Source organism: Hemiscyllium ocellatum, chromosome 43 (genome assembly GCF_020745735.1).
Source record: "Hemiscyllium ocellatum isolate sHemOce1 chromosome 43, sHemOce1.pat.X.cur, whole genome shotgun sequence".
NCBI lineage: Eukaryota > Metazoa > Chordata > Chondrichthyes > Orectolobiformes > Hemiscylliidae > Hemiscyllium > Hemiscyllium ocellatum.
This window is the reverse complement of record NC_083443.1, coordinates 23,522,401-23,541,558: the sequence shown is the minus strand read 5'-3', so window position 1 is coordinate 23,541,558 and position 19,158 is coordinate 23,522,401. Positions and strand designations below refer to the sequence as shown.

The 19,158-nt window shown below is 39.3% G+C and overlaps 1 protein-coding gene across 1 annotated transcript; it reads left to right on the top strand.

Moving 5' to 3' along the window:
- The first annotated feature begins 8,045 nt into the window (after positions 1–8,045).
- On the top strand, positions 8,046–16,695 carry lrit1a (leucine-rich repeat, immunoglobulin-like and transmembrane domains 1a). The gene is made up of 4 exons (XM_060854130.1): positions 8,046–8,167; positions 9,823–10,295; positions 12,779–13,084; positions 15,635–16,695. The coding sequence occupies exons 1-4, from the start codon at positions 8,046–8,048 to the stop codon at positions 16,693–16,695; spliced, it is 1,962 nt and encodes a 653-aa protein (XP_060710113.1).
- The last annotated feature ends 2,463 nt before the right edge of the window (positions 16,696–19,158 follow it).

Sequence of the window (19,158 nt, the reverse complement as noted above, 5' to 3'; positions counted from 1 at the left end):
CCATGCAAGTGTTTGACATTGTACTATCTTTGGTGTAACAGTGAAGAAATGCATGGAGATGCCTCTGCTAAAAAAGCATGGAGAAACCAGATGGTGAATGACTTAAAGGTAAAATGGTACAGTCTCCATGTAGCATTCCAATGGTGGATACAATTTCAGGATTAAGCAATTCAGGTTTTGCTTCTCAGTGCAATGGGGAAGTTTAGATTAAATCATTATTCAGACTGGCAGACAATATTGCATTGGGAATTGTTTCTCACAATGTGTGTGAATGAAGAAGTGTGATAAATAGGATTGATGGGTTTCAGGTGCAGATTGCCAGGTGGAAAGATGGTCTGATGGGAAAATAATTGTTGCAGCAGCATAGACAGAAAAACCATGTGGAAATGCTGATGGGGCTGATTCCCTGGGAATGACCCTGGAAGTTGAGATTTCTGAGGGGATTTCTGAGAACCCTCTGAGAAAAGACCCGGCTCTGAGTTAGAAGTTGAGACTTTGTGCGGTCCTGACTGGTTTTGCTAAATAGTTACCCAGGACATGTTAGAGGGATTCAAACTCACAATTCACCCCCATCAGACTCTCCACAGATACTCGACACTCCTTCCATTGCACTTCACCGACACCCTCATCTCCACATAAATCTGAACCCTCCAACTACTCAAAGCCATTCCAAAGACCAATCACTCAAGCATACCTGCCCCCAGTTGGACCCAACCACCCCCAATGGATTTGTCTTGTAAATACCTTCAACCTGAATCTCTTTCCCCCAACCACACCATGATCTAAAGAGCAGGAGAATCGATGTTTCGGGCATAAGCCCTTCTTCAGGAAGGGCTTATGCCCGAAACATCGATTCTCCTGCTCTTTGGATGCTGCCTGACCTGCTGCACTTTTCCAGCAACACATTTTCAGCTCTGATCTCCAGCATCTGCAGTCCTCACTTTCTCCACACCATGATCTACCCTACTCATTCATCCACGTACCTATCCTTTTGCCTACATGGTATGTAAACCCTTCACCGATCTGCTATCCTAACACTTACCCTCCTGCCATGCACCACCTCAACTACCTGACATCTCAACCCTTCAATCACTGTCACCCTATGCCCTCATCCATCTACCAACCTATCCCTCACCCACATGACATGCTATTCCAGCAAGAGCAAGTACAGAAAAGGAACCGGAGAAAGGAATGCCAGTGATCTCGAGGACAAGAACCAATTCCATCTCCTGGAGTCATCTGCCAAAGGTGTAGTGGGAGATGCAGCTCTAGGATCAGGCTCATCAGTGCCATATAAGGGCCCACAGAACCCATGACCAGTGACAAGGAATTTCTGAGATAGACAATTATAATTGTTAGTGAGTGACTGCTAATAAGGACGACACTCAGCTGCCGCCTCACCCCTCAGTCATCATTCACATTAGCCCCTCAATCATCTGGCATTGTATCCTCTTACCCACATGATACCACAACCCCTCACCCACCTATCATTGCAAACCCCACCCCTTGCCACTATACCACGCCAACCCAGTGAACACCCCAACATTTGCCCCAACCTCCAGCTCAGACCAAATGGACTGCTGTAGTCCAAGAAGACAGCTCATCATTTTCTCAAGGGTGACAAGAGATGGGTAATAAATGCTGGCCCAGCAGTAAAACCCACATCCCTTGATTGGATCAATGAAGGGAAAAGAGAAGGAAAACTCTTTCAAAATGAAAAGGTGAGGCAAACAAATTCAAAGCTTCCTGGATCACATAAGATGTAGAAACTATGACAAAGAAACAGTTTACTAATGCAAGGTGTCACATAAAAAATACAATTGAGAACAGGCCGAATATGGAAGTTTCAGTGGGGTGGTAACAAAGTAAGTAAGAGAAATATTGTGGGAATATTGAATTTGATGGGCATCCAACATAAAGGAGGATTCCAATGTCTTCTACAGACACATAAATAGTAAAACAGTGGTTAAAAAAAAGCCTGGAACCAATTAAGACCAAAAAAGGGGATTTATATATGGAAAAGGCAGCATGACTGAGGTATTTAAATGAATAGTTTGCATTTGTCTTTGTGAGGTGTTGATGATCCCAGTTGTTAGTAATATTGGACAAGTCAGGTATAGATGTAAACGTATAGACCAAAGGGTTCTTTTTTTTTCTGTTTACCTGGAGGTCAGTCACTGAATATATTCACAAGAGGCTGCCAATGTACTTTTAACAATAGATTTGCTCGACAAAAGAATAAAACAAACTATATTACAATATGCAAGAATTATTTGAAATGTACTAATTCCAATTATCAGAAGTAATGATTCATCCTTCTATCCCCAGCAATAAACTTACAAGCATCTGTTATGGACAAGCACAGATTCCTCCCCCCCCCCCCCCCCCCCCAAAACATTTTAAGAAGCTAGCCAAGACCCTAACTTTTACTTATTTGTAAGGCAAATGTAAAGTGTCATGTTCCAGTTGCAATACAATTGGTCAAACTACTTGACATTGAAGAAAACTCAATTTATTTCGACACTGTAGTTAAAATAATCATAGAAAGGGAGATTTAGAATAACTTAACTCTATTTGAAACCTTCACAAAATAATAGATAGAATAACTAATACTAATTAACCGTTCCAATATAGTAATATCCCATAAACACATGCCTTGGCAAACAGGAAAATTCAGAAAAGCAAATTTTGTCTCACATACAAAGACCTTCCTAGCAACCTAGGAAGAGAATCCTCAACTTTTGGTTGTAATTGAGAGAGGGAAAAATAGCTCCCACTTCGTCATGCCCACAACAGCAACTGCTTAAAGCTATATGTAAAAACTAAAAAAAAAGTTGAAATCCTCGTCTGTGTGAATTGGCCACACCCATCCAGGCTGCTTCTATTGTTCCAAGCTTTTAAGAAAAATCCCAAGGCCTCACAAGCTGTACATTCTAGTGGTTTTGGTAGAATGCTCAGTACCGCTGCCTCTCCCTTAAAAAAAAGGACAAAATAGCCTCATAAAGTCACAGCATCATCACACATCCAAAGCTCAGAGTCACAGCTGTCTCCATGCTAAAGTATCTTGCAGAGCTTGTATGGCTATAGTTGGTTTCTTTCTGAAAATTGCTGTGGAATCACTGCTTGCCATTTTGATCAGTGAATCTTTCTTTCTGAGACCCTTGTAAAACCTGCTAACTCAGCTCACTTATTTCTCAGCCTGGGTTGCTTAACCTCACACAATCACCAGCCTTGCCCTCTCTGTCACTATCACCACATTCTATTTCTGGCGTTCTTCTCGACATCCAAATATGTTTTCTGCAACCTTGATTCCTTTAACTGCTGCATAATTTTCTGATGGCTATTTCTGCAGTGTCAAGGGGAGTTGCACATTGAGATACTGTGTAATCCATGATGTCGCAGACTCCAAAGGAATGCCCAGAAAATTAAAAATCCCCTTGACCTGATAATACCCCAGATCCTCGTGGGGACCTACAGTCTCTCTGTCACTGGACCCAACACTGCTCCCTTTGCCTGAGATCCACAAATGACGAGACCAAAAGGCCATAAGATATAGGAACAGAATTAGATGATTTAGTCATTTCAATTCTGCTTCTCCATTTGATCATGGCTGATGTGTTTTTCAATCCTATTCTCCCGCCATCTCCCCATAATTCCCTTATGAATGAAGAACCTACCTCTCTTAAATACACTCAATGACTTGGCCTCCACAGCCATCTGTAGCAATGAGTTCCATAGATTAACCACCCTCTGACTGAAGAAATACCTCCTTTTTTCATTTCTGAAGGGCTGTCCCTTCACTCTGAGCCTGCGCTCTCAGGTTCTAGTCTCTCCCAAAAGTGGAAACATCTTAAAAGAATCCTGAACTAGGACTTCCAAGTTCCATTGAGCTTCAGATTTCTAAAGCCTTTCCCTATATAGAAACTAGTCTATGCCTCTATTCTTCCACCAAAGTACACATCTCACACCTTCCCACATTGTGTTCCATCTGTCACTTCTTTTCCACTCTTCTCGCCTCTCCAATTCCTCTGCAGCCTCCTCTCTTCTTCAATAGTACCTGCCCCTCCAGCTACCTTTGTCTGCAAACTTAGCAACAATGCCCTCAGTTCCTTCATCCAGATTTCTAATGCATAACACGTATAATTGTGATCTGAAAACTGACTCCTGCAGAATGCCACTAGCCACTGGCTGCCATCCTGAAAAAGACCAATTTATCCCTTCTCTATGTCTTCTACCAGTCAGCCAATCCTCTATCCATGCCAGTACCTTATCCCTTACACCATGGGCTCTTATTTTATTCAGCAGCATCCTGCACAGCACATTGTCAAAGGCCTTTTAATAATTCAAATACATCTGGATCTCTTGAAACGGGTAAAGGTGGATAAATCCCCAGGACCTGATCAGGTGTACCTGCGAACTCTGTGGGAAGCCAGAGAAGTGATTGCTGGGCTTCTTGAGGTGCCGGAAGACTGGAGGTTGGCAAACGTGGTGCCACTGTTTAAGAAGGGCAGTAAGGACAAGCCAGGGAACTATAGACCGGTGAGCCTGACCTTGGTGGTGGGCAAGTTGTTGGAGGGAATCCTGAGTATTGAGTACAGGAGTTGGGAGGTCATGTTGCAGCTGTACAGGACATTGGCTAAGCCATTGTTGGAATACTGTGTGCAATTCTGGTCTCCTTCCTATTGGAATGAAATGAAAAAGGGTTCAGATAAGATTTACAAGTATGTTGTCAGGGTTGGAGGATTTGAGCTATAGGAAGAGGCTAAACAGGCTGGAGCTGTTTTCCCTGGAGTGTCAGAGGCTGAGGGGTGACCTTATAGAAGTTTACAAAATTAAGAGGGGCATGGATAGGGTAAATAGGCAAAGTCTTTTCCCTGGGGTTGGGGAGTCCAGAACTAGAGGGCATAGGTTTATGGTAAGAGGGGAAAGGTATAAAAGAGACCTAAGGGACAATGTTTTCATGCAGAGGGGGGTATGTGTATGGAATGAGCTGCCAGAGGAAGTGGTGGAGGCTGGTACAATTACAACACTTAAGAGGCATTTGGATGGGTATATGAATAGGAAGGGTTTGGAGGGATATGGGCCGTGTGCTGGCAGATGGGACTAGATTGGGTTGGGATATCTGGTTGGCTTGGACAGGTTGGACCAAAGGGTCTCTTTCTGTGCTGTACATCTCCATGAGTCTATGACATCCACTGGCTCTCCTTTGTCTAACTTGCTCATTACCAGCTCAAAGAATTCTAACAGATGTATCAGGCATGACCTCCCCTTCACAAAGCCGTGCTGACTCAGCTGTATTGACTATGCACTTCCAACTACTCCATAATCTTATTCTCCATAATGGACTCTAAAATCTGACCAGCAACCAAAGTCAGGCTATCCAGTCTATAATTTCCGGTCTTTTTCTGCAACACTCCCTTCTTAAACAGGAGTGTTACATTAACCATTTTCCGGTTCTCTGGAACCCTCCCAACTCCAATGATTCCTACAAGATCACCACCAATGCCTCTACAATCTCCTCAGCTAACTCCTTCAGAACTCTGAAATTTAGTCCATCTGCTCCAGCTGATTTATCTACCTTCAGACCTTTCAGTTTCCCCAGAAGAAAAATCACCCAAAAATAATTGACAGCTAATTTGGTTTTAAGAGCTTAGCTAAGCTGCCATTAGCCAAACAAAGATTGGATTATTAAGGGGCCATTGGTCTGAACTCACATAAGATGTATTTGCATGAGCCAAATGACAAAAATATTCAATTAAACTCTGGGGATGTTCATACAATCATATCATGTGAATAAGATAATCCATCTCTGCACTCTATCTCAGAGACATCAGATTTTATTAAAGTAAGTATGCTTTCAATAAATTGCAAAATAACAGATGGTGAGGGTTGTGAATCATCACTTGGTTGGGTTTTCAAATCTGGTTAAGCATTGGGTCAGATTAAGAAAATCATTATTAGAGTTGCCATTTGCGACAAGAATCTGTGCCACATTTACAAAACTGATGCAGTCCCTTAACGTGTTTTATAGCAGCCACACTCACAATCAAGTAATGGAAGAGATAGGCTTTGCTGCATGCTGTAATGCACTAATTGTGCTATAATCACCAGAGTAAAATAAATGGAGACCAAGCACAAAATGAGAGAAAACAATCTAAGTTAGAATAAGACTTGTTTTGAGGCTAGTTGAGAGATCAAAACAATTTGATTGAACAATATGCAGTTCCATTTACTTGTTTTAGTAGTTGTGATAAATTGGTGAAAGTAGATAATTTATATGAAGTGAACCAAACAAAATGTAAACTGCGATTTATAAAGAGCCAGAGCTAGGTTATTTGAACAGATGATGATTGGTACTTGGTCACGAGGAGCTCAACATTAATAGTTGCTGCTTGATACAAAATCCAACAATTTGACAAAAAAGCACTATGAAAGATTTTAAAGAGACATTGCAAGATGCATTGCAATGCAGAGAAGTATGAGAGAAAAATAAAGAAATAAAATCTACACACAGTGGAAATATAACAACACATGTGGAGAATTAGAAAGGTTGAGGGATATAAACATATAAACGTACAGATGCTGGGCAGGGAGGTTATCACATCTTAGGTTTTCACATGGCCCATAGAAATGCGTTATGGTAGGTGTGGGCAAACAGGCCACATTTATTCCTGATCATGTTGGCATGCCACTTTTCGTACAATACCATGCTGAGATTATATACTTACTGAAGAGCCTATAGGCAGAATGATGAGGCAGAGAGTCACATTGCATTATATTGTCATTCAAAGTGCCAGTGATGAAGACATCACTCAGAAGAGGAGGCTCCATTTCCCAATGTCAGCCAAGATGAGCTTCCTGTGGCTTTAAGACTGCAGGCTGTAGGTGCACACTGAAAATCTCACAGTACCCATCAAGAAGCCTGAATGATGTGGTAGATTATCACTTGTCCACTTTTCCACTGGACATCACTTTGAAAGTTTCCCAGTGGCAAACACTTCCCAAATAAAGACATATTTACTTCCTTTATTAGTTCATAGGATGTCATTGTTTCTGGTCAGACCAGCATATATTGTCTAGCCTTGGTTCCCTTTGGGGGTTGTGGCAAAATAATACCTGTCACTCCAGTTCATAAAAGTCTAGCAGCCCAGATGAAAACACAGTAACAGTACAGAAAACATTTTTAGAAGGCTTAATGCAGTTACCTTTTAAATTACTTCCCACTTGCTCATTCACCAGAAACCTTTTCCTCCATCAGGTTTCAGGTATTTTTAATCGACCTGTATCAAAGGTATCATGACACATCCCCTGGAGCAGGCGAGAGTTGAATCCAAGCCTCCTGGTTTAGAGGTAGGGACGCTACTGCTGTACCATAAGAGTCCTGTCCAGCAGTTTCAGTTATGTTTAATCAACTTCCTCAGATTTTAGGTTTACCCTCAAACACACCTTGAGCATCGTGTCAGTCTTGAACTGAACATGCATGCCGCTTTTTTGAACAGATATGGATTGGAAGGAATGCCAGCTATACTGCCTATAGCATTTACCTTTGGTTTCATCAAACATTTATGGCTTTTTCCATTTAGCAATTAAATAATTAGTACAACATGATTTTTATTTCAGAATGATATAAAACAGAAGTAAACCATTGGTCCATCAACAATAGGGAAGGGTTCTACTTTATCTAAGTAGACTATTCAGTCTATTCCTACCCTTCTGCAGTGGTATCATATTGAATGATACTATCCAATTAATCTCCATGCAAACAAATGCACATGCATTTAATGAGAATAAAACAATGCCAGGATAATTCACATCCGTGCATGTTAGCTCTCTCAGTACAATATCTCCCGATGGTGCCCAGACTATATACCAATCTCATGACAGCAGAAAGCCCTTCTTAATCCTTTTCTATCCTTTTTTTATCTCAGGATTCACTGTAGCAGCTGAGGACTTTGGATTGTGAGCCACAAAGACAGAGAGATGTTGCTGGAGCTGTGTTAAGCAGCACAGTCTTCAGATCACCAGTGCTATGAGGAGCAGAGAAAATGTCACTCAACATTTGGATGCTTTGCTTTTTGTGTTTTGGCGATCTATCTGTGACTTTCTGCTTGTGCCCTTCTCAATGCATTTGCACATTCCAGAATTACAGTGGTGAACACATGACAAGGTATCTCAGCATTTCAACTTTGGGTTTAAATTGGGAGAGACATCTAATTATTTTATAACTGAAACTGCATAGTTGTACAATTGAAATTGTCCTTTCCAAAGTTCCATGCACTTAATTTATCATTTCTAATGTTCAACATTTTTACTTCCGAAGAGATTAATTTTAGTTGTGCTTTTCTAATAGATTTCTAGCAGCATCTACCATAATATCAATTTATATATGTATATTTTGTACTGAGGTAAATTGTAGAATATCATTGCATATTTTTGGAAACATTTTACAATGCTCAAAAAAGCACTGAGGATAACTTTGCTCAATATTTAATATTTGACATTGTATTTTATTCTACAATACAATTTTTACTCCTTACCTGCATTGTCTAAACTAAAAGAGAATTATAAATATTGAAATCATGCTTAATTCAGGAAACTATTATGTATTTCTTTGATTGATGTCAGATCTGAGGTAATTTCTTGTGAGCTGTCGACCTCGTGAATTAAGTCTTAATTAGTCAAGACATTTCCATTCCTACAGATTAAATGTGAAGCTCCATTATACTTTCATTGAGGCACTTACATTTAGATTACTTCTCCAAAGTGCATATTACTGACAAATACATATATTGCATTTGATAATAAGTAATACAATTTAAGAGAAGGTAAAAAAAATTGAGCTAGATTAGAATCCTTACAGTATGGAAACAGGCCATTCAGCCCAAAGTATCCACACTTACCCTCTGAAAAGCATCCCACCCAGACCCATTCCCCTGAACACCATGGGCAACTTAGCATGATCAACTCACCCTAACCTGCACATCTTTGGACTGTGGGAGGAAACAGAGCACCCAGAGGAAATCCACACAGACACAGGGAGAACATAAAAACTCCACACAGACAGTCACCTGAGGCTGGAATTGAACCCAGCTCCCTGGTACTGTGAGGCAACAGTGCTAACCACTGAGCCACCCTGCTACCCAAATGGCTGCTGTAACTCAAATGGAATGTGGTAAGAACTTCTTTGAGCACCACTTCTGACTTGTCTTTGCTGTTTCTGGCATTTTTCAGCTGAAGTTAAATCAAGATTAGTACAACCATTCTTAATTGATGGATGCATATCCTATATTACATTTCCTATTATTCATGCCTCATTAATGCTTAGAGTAAGAGAATATCTGTCTAAACCTGGTTCTGAGCAGCAGAGGGCTACTTGCAAACAAGTGAAGCTTTTTGGACCCAATGTTCTTCAGTTGGTAGTGAAGCTGGAGGCCTAGCAAGCCCAATGCCAGATTTCAGCTAAGACTGAAATGAGGACAACATAATTGGTTTCCAGGAATAGGGAGAGCTAAATCTTCTCCTTCACTTCAGGGATGGAAAAATTATTGGCATGATAAGGCCTTATCTTTGCTCTCATAGCCCTCACTTTTCATGGTAGATCAACTGGCTGTTCCACACTGCCTAGGTCCACATTACTCAGACATATTACAGGAGAATTGATAACACTCAGTGTCACGGCAGCTTTCAAGCAAAGATGGGAGAAAACTGGATCACAAACAAGCAAAAAAAATTACCATGCTGTGTTCTCTGCAACTAAAAAGTTTGTTTAGTTGTCACATGTAATGAATAATTAAACTAACAAGAGATTCTCTTTACTTTCAGGACTGTGCTTTGTAATGACCCTGAAATGATTCTGTTTCCAAACAATATTCCAGCTGAAACTGTAAAACTAGTGATTGAGAAAACATTAATTCAACAAATTCCCATTCAAGCTTTCTCTTCTATCTCCAGTCTGGAGTACATTTGGCTGTCCAGTAACTCCATTAGCAGCTTTGACAGAGAGAGTCTGCAGAGTGTAATCGGTCTGAAGGAACTTCGTCTGGATAGAAATGCACTTGCAACTTTTCCATGGGAAGCCCTTTCTTATTTGCCACAACTCTGGCTCCTTGACCTACATGACAATGTTCTTCAATCATTCCCGAGCCAAGCAGCCACTTATTTAAGAAATATCACCTACCTGGATTTATCAGGAAACCAGCTGACCACCTTGTCAATCAAAGTGATTTCCATATGGCTGACTGCTCCAAAGGTGTGCCGTGCAACTTCATCAACCGACAATTCAAAGCGCATCATAGGTAAGCACAAAGAATGTCCTATCTCTGCTGTGCAGTAGACTCATTTGTAAAAAACCATCAATAATGTTTCATTCTCATAAAAGGTAGATCTTTAGCTAAATTATTGACACAATTCTCCATTAAAATAATACATCTTTATTGGTGATTAGTTTCTTAAGCAAGCAATTTTAGAGAAAGCTGCACTGTCACATGTAATAACAGAAATATAATATTCCTCTGTTATGCATTTGCTTTTCACTATGGCAAGTGTGTCTCTGCTATACTCTTACCTCAACTTATTTATTTTGAATCATTTGACTTTAGCCTGCAATAATTAACAATATCTCTGGCTCAAATCATTAGTTTTACTTCTATATGTATGTTAATTTTCTTTTACCTCAAGCTAGTTGCCTACTTTTTGTTGACTATGAGTTTTAACTGATTGCTGGTGCAATGTATTTTGAATTTGCGGTTATCCTCCTGTTTGTATAAAGTGACGCTGAAACAACTCTTAATCATCACACATGATATGGTGCTCATAACTAAACAGCAAGGACAAACACCTCTATAATGCAAAATAATAGGCAACACTGTGGTAATTTTATACCCCACTTGCCTTTTCGTCATCATGATTCAGAACACACTGAAGAAACTATTAGGACTGTATTCAATTGCCAATACATAAAAAACTGCAATATTGTATGTTTTCCTGTACAGTATACCCAGTATGTTCAGATTTACCACAACATAAATTAGGAGTCCAATTGATTTCATATCATTCCTCAGCATATGCTTTTTTATAATACTTTATTTTTCATGTACCTGACTTCAATCAAAGAGAGAATATAGATATAGAGTCAGTTCAAGTCCCACACTTCTCCTTGGCAAATGTCAATGTTTGTTGTTATTGCACTTAAATTTACAAATAAACAAATTAATGTCATAAAATTAGCAACTAAAGACAATGTGACTACAAATGATAGATTGTGCATTCATGTAAAATTTTAGTTACATCACTTATTAATTTTTCATAACAATTATGACCAAATGAATGTAGGGACCATTTTAATATTTCTCATAACCACCTTAAGACTGGGTGTTACACAACTTTGCGAAGACAATAAGATATACGAACAAGAGTAGGTCATTTGACTCCTTGAATCTGCTCCACTCTTCAACGGGAGCATGGCTGATCCACCAGTCCTCACATCAACTTTCCTTCCCTTTCACCAAAACACTTGATTCCCCTACTGATCAAGCATCTATTTATCTCAGCCTTATTTTATATATATATATATATATATATATGGACAATGCCTAACAGATATCTGTAGCAAAGATTCCAAAGACTCAAAACTTTCTGAGTGAAGAAATTCCTCCACACCTCAGCCTTGAATTGGTGTCCCTTTATTCTGAAACTAAACTCTCTGACCCTAGGGTCTCCCGTAAGGGGAAACATCCTCTAAACATTTACCCTGTCAAGCTTCACAATAATCCTATGTTTCAATGAAATCACCTCTCATACTTCTAAATTCCAGAAAGTAGAATCCCAACCTGTTTAATCTTTATTCCAGAACAGGGATTATCTGAGTGAACTTTCACTGAACTGCCTCCAATAAAATTATATCTTTTTTTAAATAGAAGGGACTAAAATTGCTCACAGTTCTCCAGATGTGGTCTCATTAGCACCTTGTACAGTTGCAGTAAAATTTCCCTACTCTTTACGCCCAACCCCATTGAAATAAGGGCCAACATTCCATTAGTTTTCATGATTATCTGCTGTGCCTGTTTGCTAGCTTTCTGTGTTTCACGTACCCAAAGCCCTTTGTGTTGCAACTTTCTACAGTTTTTCTCATTTAAATAATATTCTGTGCTTTTGTTCTCAATGAACATCTATGCATTTTCCCACATTGTACTTCATTTGCCAACGTTTTGCCCACTTACTTAAACTTTCAATATCTCTGTAAATTGTCTGTTCCCCTTTCGTAACCTGCCTTTCCACTTTTTTTTTGTTCAGTTATGTGACTTGTTGGGAGGGTAGAATATTCAATCAAATATGAACTTTAATGTCTTTCACGTGATGAGTTTGCAATTCTGAAGTAATGTGGCAATGAGAACAGTACAACTGAGATGGCATTTCCTGCCAGAGTAAATATTAACTAGGATTTCTGCTCCTCATCAGTGCCTTGGAAAAGATGCAAGGTGAGGATATCACAGTAGTTGGCTGTATTACCCTCCAGAGTGTAATACTTTACTGAGGCATACTGCATAATGACTGATTGGTCCCTTGGACTATCAGAAACTGTGAGATAACAACTCACATCAAAACTTCAGAAGAGCTGAAAGCCTTGCTGTGCAGGCCGGATCAATAATTTAAAAATGTGTATCTAAAATATTTAAAATAAAGATATAATAAAATGAAAGAATTTATATCCAACAGTGCAGATCCACATGTTTTGCAATCCTTTCCTCTGAACGAAATGTACACTTGTTCCTTTCAATAGGACTACATGGCAACCCTTGGAAATGTGACTGCAGATTGTCAGAACTAGTTCATTTGGTCAAGAGGAATGGTTTAACTACAGCTTTGATGGACCCTGGATTAAAGTGCACATGGCCAGAAAACCTCTCTGAATCCCAACTCAGCAGCATTGACCTAAAAAAGTGTCAGAGTCCAACAATTCATGCCGTGGAAAGTAAAGTGACCACAGTCATGGGAAGAATTGTCTCACTATATTGTGTCGCTACAGGGGTTCCCATTCCAGACATTAGTTGGCTTAGACTGGATAATATCCTGTTGAATGATACAGGTAGGTCTCTGATCAAATAAAGCCATTTTTTAACTGTTTTTAGTTAAAAACTAAACTCTGATGCTAAGGAAGCATTAAGCTCCAAAAGATACCCAACTGTTACTTATTTATACTAATCTCAATAAATACATTACATTTTTCACTAAAGAGATTGGCACATTGATTATAGCCAGTACACATGTTGAAAAATTATCAGTCAAGAATAGATTTTTACGAAATATTTGGGCATGTTACCGCAACCAAAATGTAATGATCTATTTTTAGATAACAATTTAAAACTTTTAGGTTTGCTTTCATAATTTAACGTTGGATCCTTCCAATAAAATATTGTCTTACAATTACACCTAGTTGACCATCTTATCTTGCATAATCCACGTGTTCTATATGTCCATAAACATTGTATGACTTCAAAAGTTTACTTCACACTGCTGCAGAGGCAAATGTTCTGTTCCCAATAAGCTTTTCCTTTACATTAAACTTTGATGTTTCTTAGATTAGCCCAACTAAATAGGATTAAGGATTGTAATTTCTCATTGGGGCATTGGAACAGGAATAGGGTATTCATCCTCATAAGCATGTCCTGCCATCCAGTTATGTCATGATTGAATTGTATCTTAACTCCGTTTACCTATCTGGGTTCCACAACCCTTAATTCACTCCTGAACAAAGTCTTACCATTAGATTGCCTGCTATAATTTATCTGTAAATGTTTGTGAAATATGCAAGCTGTGGCAGTTGATCAAAGCCCTGAAATTCTACTGTGTAAAGAAATGTACATTAATATGAAACACGTGTCTTTTAATTTGAAGCTGCCTTCTGACATATCTTTTTAAGACCACAGTTCAAGAACTCACCATTACCTTCTCAAAGGTAACCAGGGACAAGCAATAAACCCTGGTCCAGTCTGCGGCACCCAAAATTCATGAGTGAGTTTTTTTAAAAAAAACTCCTATTTTAACGTGCACTTCTGTGGTAGATTTAAGCTATTATATTGGCTGACTGACAGGAAACAGAGTATTGGTCTGGGAAGGTTTGTCGTGAAAGTCCCCAAGGTCAGTGTTGAGAGTCTTGCATTTCCTGCTAAATATTAACTTTTAAAATATATAGTACAATTTCAAAATCACAAACGATATGGGACTTGGCAGCATTGTCAACCATGAAGGGAATCATGTAGAAATTCAGATGAACATACACGGGTACAGGGTGGTTATGCAGCAGATAAAGATCAATGCAGAGAATGTGAGGTGATAGCTTTGTGTAGAAGAACATGGAGAGACAATATAAAATAAAAGAAATAACTCTAAAGGAAATGTAAGGTTGGAAAGTTCTTGGTGTAAATGTGCACAAATCATAAAGGTGGCAGGAGAGGTTGAGAGAACTGGTAATAGAACATACTGTATATGAAACTCTATTAATGGGGGCACAGGGTATAAGAGCAAGGAAGTTATATTGAAGTTATGTAAGACACTCCTTCAGCTTCTGCTGGAATATTGCACCCAGTTCTGGGCACTGAACTTTCGAAAAATAAGGGAAGGCAATTGATGAGTGTACAGACGTTTACCAGAATGGTTACAGGGATGAGGGCAATTATGAAGATATGTTGGAGAAATTGAGACTGTTGAGCTCAGAGAAAAGAAGCTCAGTGATCTCTTTGAAGTATTCAAGATCAAGATAGAGTAAATAGGGGGAAATTGTTCTCATTCATGAAAGGATCAAGGATGAGTGGAAACAGATTTAAAGTAATTAGTGAAAAATAACAAAAATGATATAGAGTCATAGAGAAGTACAGCATGGAAACAGACATTTCGGTCCAACCCATCCATGCCGACCAGATATCCCAACCCAATCTAGTCCAACCTGCCAGCACCCAGCCCATATCCCTCCAAACCCTTCTTATTCATATACCCATCCAAATGCCTCTTAAATGTTGCAATTCTACCAGCCTCCATCACTTCCTCTGGCAGCTCATCCCATACACGTACCACCCTCTGCGTGAAAAAGTTGCCTCTTTGGTCTCTTTTATATCTTTTCCCTCTCACTACAACAAAAGTGTTTTTCATGCTGTGAGTGGTTAAGGTATGGAATGCACTGCTTGAAAGTGTGGAGATATTCAAAAGGGAATTAGATAGTTATTGTGAAAAGAAACAATGTGCAGGCTCACTGGGAGAATGCAGGAGAATGGCACTAAGTGAATTGTTCATTCAGAGAGCTAGAACAGACAAGATAGGCTGAATGATTTTTTTTTCTTCTGCACAGTAATAATTCCTGTGATTCATCTTGAAAATCTATGATGTTGAAGTACAATTGTTAGTTGCAAATTTTAGCCTTCAAATCAGAAGAACCCATTATAACATGAAAGTCTTTTCTTACTTTTATCAAGATTATTTTACACCTGTTCCAATATTTGCCAGCAATTTCTATAGACAACACTAGTTGATGAGGAAGAACAGTGGGCACATTTAAATGTATTTCATTCTTAATCCAAAAAAAGCACATATTCTTGTAACTTCAAACTCAAATATAAAATGCTGCAAATGTTGTGTTTTACAGTAATACAGGACAATTCTCATGAGAGATTGAAGTGGTCTGCACTCAGTCTATCAACTGCATCCCATCAGGATTCTGGAATATATTTGTGCAGAGCCAGTAATTTGGTGGGTACATCAAATGCTTCGATTTCCCTTCTTGTGGTGAACTCTGCCATTGAATTAGCACCAATCAAAACCACACCCAAAAGAAAAATGAGGAAGCTCATGGCCAAGTATGTGACTGCACTGACCACCACAGTATCACCAAGGGAGTCATCAGGGATCTCTCATGCTATAAATGGGACAGATTACTTCCTCATGCCGAACCACCAGGTTAAACCAAATGAAGATGCATCAGAAATTGTTTCACAGGTTATGGATCCTCCACAAGTTAGTGGCTTATTGGAAAAGCGAAGAAGTGCTGATGACTTTTCTGACAATATTACATCTAGTCCTTCTTCAACTCAGCCAGAAGCAGACTGTCTGGTCAGAACTGTTAGAGTTATAGGGGGTACCTATCATAGTGTTTCCCTGGCTTGGAGATCTCCAAAGGCTACAAATATCACAATCTTTAGCATTCTATACACAACTTTCGGTGAAAGGGAAATGCGAAGAATAAATGTGGGTCCTGGAAAGACCAAAATCACCATTGGTGGTTTAATGCCACAGACCAAGTACATTGTTTGCATTTGTCTCAAAGGCCTCATTCCCAAGAAGGAGCAGTGCGTGATTTTCTCCACAGATGAAGTAGCTAATGCAAGTGGGACACAGAAACTGATTAACCTGGTGGTGATCACCGTGGCCTGTGTTATTGTGGTCCCTCTCACTCTCATTGTCTGCTGTGGAGCACTAAAGAGGCGCTGCAGAAAGTTTCTGATTAAGCCACCAGAAGAGGGTTTCCAAAATGACTCATACGTCACGTTTGAGAGTCTGTCAACAGGGCCCAAACCCAGCGGTGCTGAAGGAGAGTATCAGACTCGTCACAATAAAGATGAGTCTAATCGACTTCTCTCACCAAGATCCAGTTTAGATTCTGAAGAAGCAACAAACAGTGAAGTACAACAGCATGAATATTTCTGCTGATCGATTCGTATGCATTTGGATCAATCAAACTTGTTCATCTGAATGGACATACCAATAGCAAAGAAACTAATTTCTCACTATTCCCCCTGCCAAAAGGCTTATCAAATCTAAGCCCCATATTTCAGAATTTCAACATGACTAATACATATATAGAAAGTTTAGATTCCCTACAGTATAGAAACAAACCCTTCGGCCCAACAAGTCCACACTGACCCGTCGAAGAGTAACCCACACACCTCCATTTCCCTCTGACTAGTGCACTTAACACTATGGGCAATTTAGCATGGCTAATCCACCTAACCTGCACATCTTTGAATTGTGGGAGTAAACCAGACAGCTGAAGAAAACCCTTGCAGACACGGGGAGAATGTACAAACTCCACATAGACAGTTGCTCAAGGTGGGAATCAATCACAGGTCCCTGTACAGTGAGGCAGCAGTGCTAACCACTGAGCCATCATGCTGCCCCGTGAGCAACAATAAAGCAACAATAAACCATGATCCTTGGATTCTTTGTGAAGGCAATACAGTTTTGAAGAAATTTTAGGAATGGTGCCATAGTTAGTATTATGACCCCTTTCACCATGTGCAGCTATAATTCTCATACCCAACACTGTCTGTATTTTTGATTGTTAGTTTAAGATCAACAAGAATATCACTTTCCAGAAATTAAAGGCTTCCTGCCTTGGGGAGTCAGTGTGAATATCACACATTTCCAGTCAAGTACTGCACAGCACAGCCCGAAGCTGAATGAATTTCCTCCCATCCGACTCCAACACCGTGCCTCAACCTTGGATCTTTTTCCCATCTCCTACACCAACCATCCTTGACCTCCTGAGCAACATTTCCAAATAACTATATGTTAAATTGATCCAGACCATATTGTGAACATTACACTCAGCAAAGCATGCTATCAAACCATAAATCAAGATTTGGTTTGAACCCGGCATTGAAAATTCAATCTCTAAGCTCTTGCTTCGCTGGATATATTAACCCCTCCACTTCATTGCTTGGCTCATCTGAATGTCTGTTTACATTCTGTAAGGAAGAAATTCCATCCAATATATCTTTCAAACAATAGATAGATTCTTTTCTTTATCCTGTTTCTGCATCAAACTATGATATTGTTTCAGTGTCCTTGTCTGTACACCTTGCCTAAGAAAAGTTTTATGTAACAGAATGGGTAGCAACAGTTTTAACATTACTGTTGCACTTCCGATGGCTAACAGTTGTGCATTTTATTTATGTTGTTATATAACAATTTGGTGTGTGAATGTTTTAGTGCAATACTTGCTGCTTTCTTTTGCTCTGTTCTGTTGCTTTGATGAAAGAAATTACTTTGAAGGTGCATTTTGTAATTGGCTCAGAACTTCTAAACATTTGCCACTCAGCCAACCTACACATATCATCAGTACAATAAATGTTATAATCCCAGTAGTATGTGAAAGGAGTGATTTTCTTGATTGAAATGTTTAGCTTGTTTATTACTATGTGAAAAATGGAAAATCTGATCTTCAGACCACTTTGTGCCGAGCTATGCAAGTTTGGCCAAAACATCAATTGAGCTATTTATCAGCAGCATATCCAACTGAAGGAAACCATGTTATATGTAGTGTCACTATACAGAAAGATCTTTACTTTGAAGTCTTACCATAGGACTTTCCTTCTCAACCTCTTCCCACGCCTGAGGTCTGTTGGCCCTCAGGTTAAATCACCACCAGTTGGTTCTCTCAAATGAGAGCAGCCCCTATGGTCTAGTATTCAAACACTACCTTAAACTTTGAAACTAAAGATGAAACTTCATATAGTCCAAGCAATTTTTCCAATATTATTGGGGAACATATGAACATTGGAATAGATGGACTTCATCTCACCCTTGAGCTTGTTCTGGCATTCAGTGAGATTATAGATCACCTGTGACCCAACTCCATATAGCCATCTTTGCTCCGTATCCCTTCATACCTTTGGTTAACAATAATCTATCGTAATCTGATTTAAAATTAGTAACTGAGCCATCAATAATTATGTAGAGTTCCAAACTCCTACTGCCCTTCGGATTTTGAAATTTTCTGAATTAGAAGTTCTCTTAAAACGGACTCAAAACTTTAGACTACAAACCCTTTCCCTCAACACTCCAACCAGCAAGACAAATGCCTCATTTATTTTGCCCAACTCCTTTTAATATCTTAAAAACTTGAAATGAAACCATTCCCTCACCTTCTACTTAAAATGGAATACAACCAAACAACAATGCATTGCAGGTTGTGCCAGGGAGTGAATATATATTCATGCATACCTTAGCAAGGGGTAATTGGAAGGATTCACATCTAGAAAATAAAATGCACCAGGAACAAGATGTTACCAGAATCTCTGAGGAACAGATAGTGATGACAAGCAACATATTATATGGTGTGTTGGGAAAAAGTATATTTTTTTTATTTTGCTAATTTTGACATTATATGAC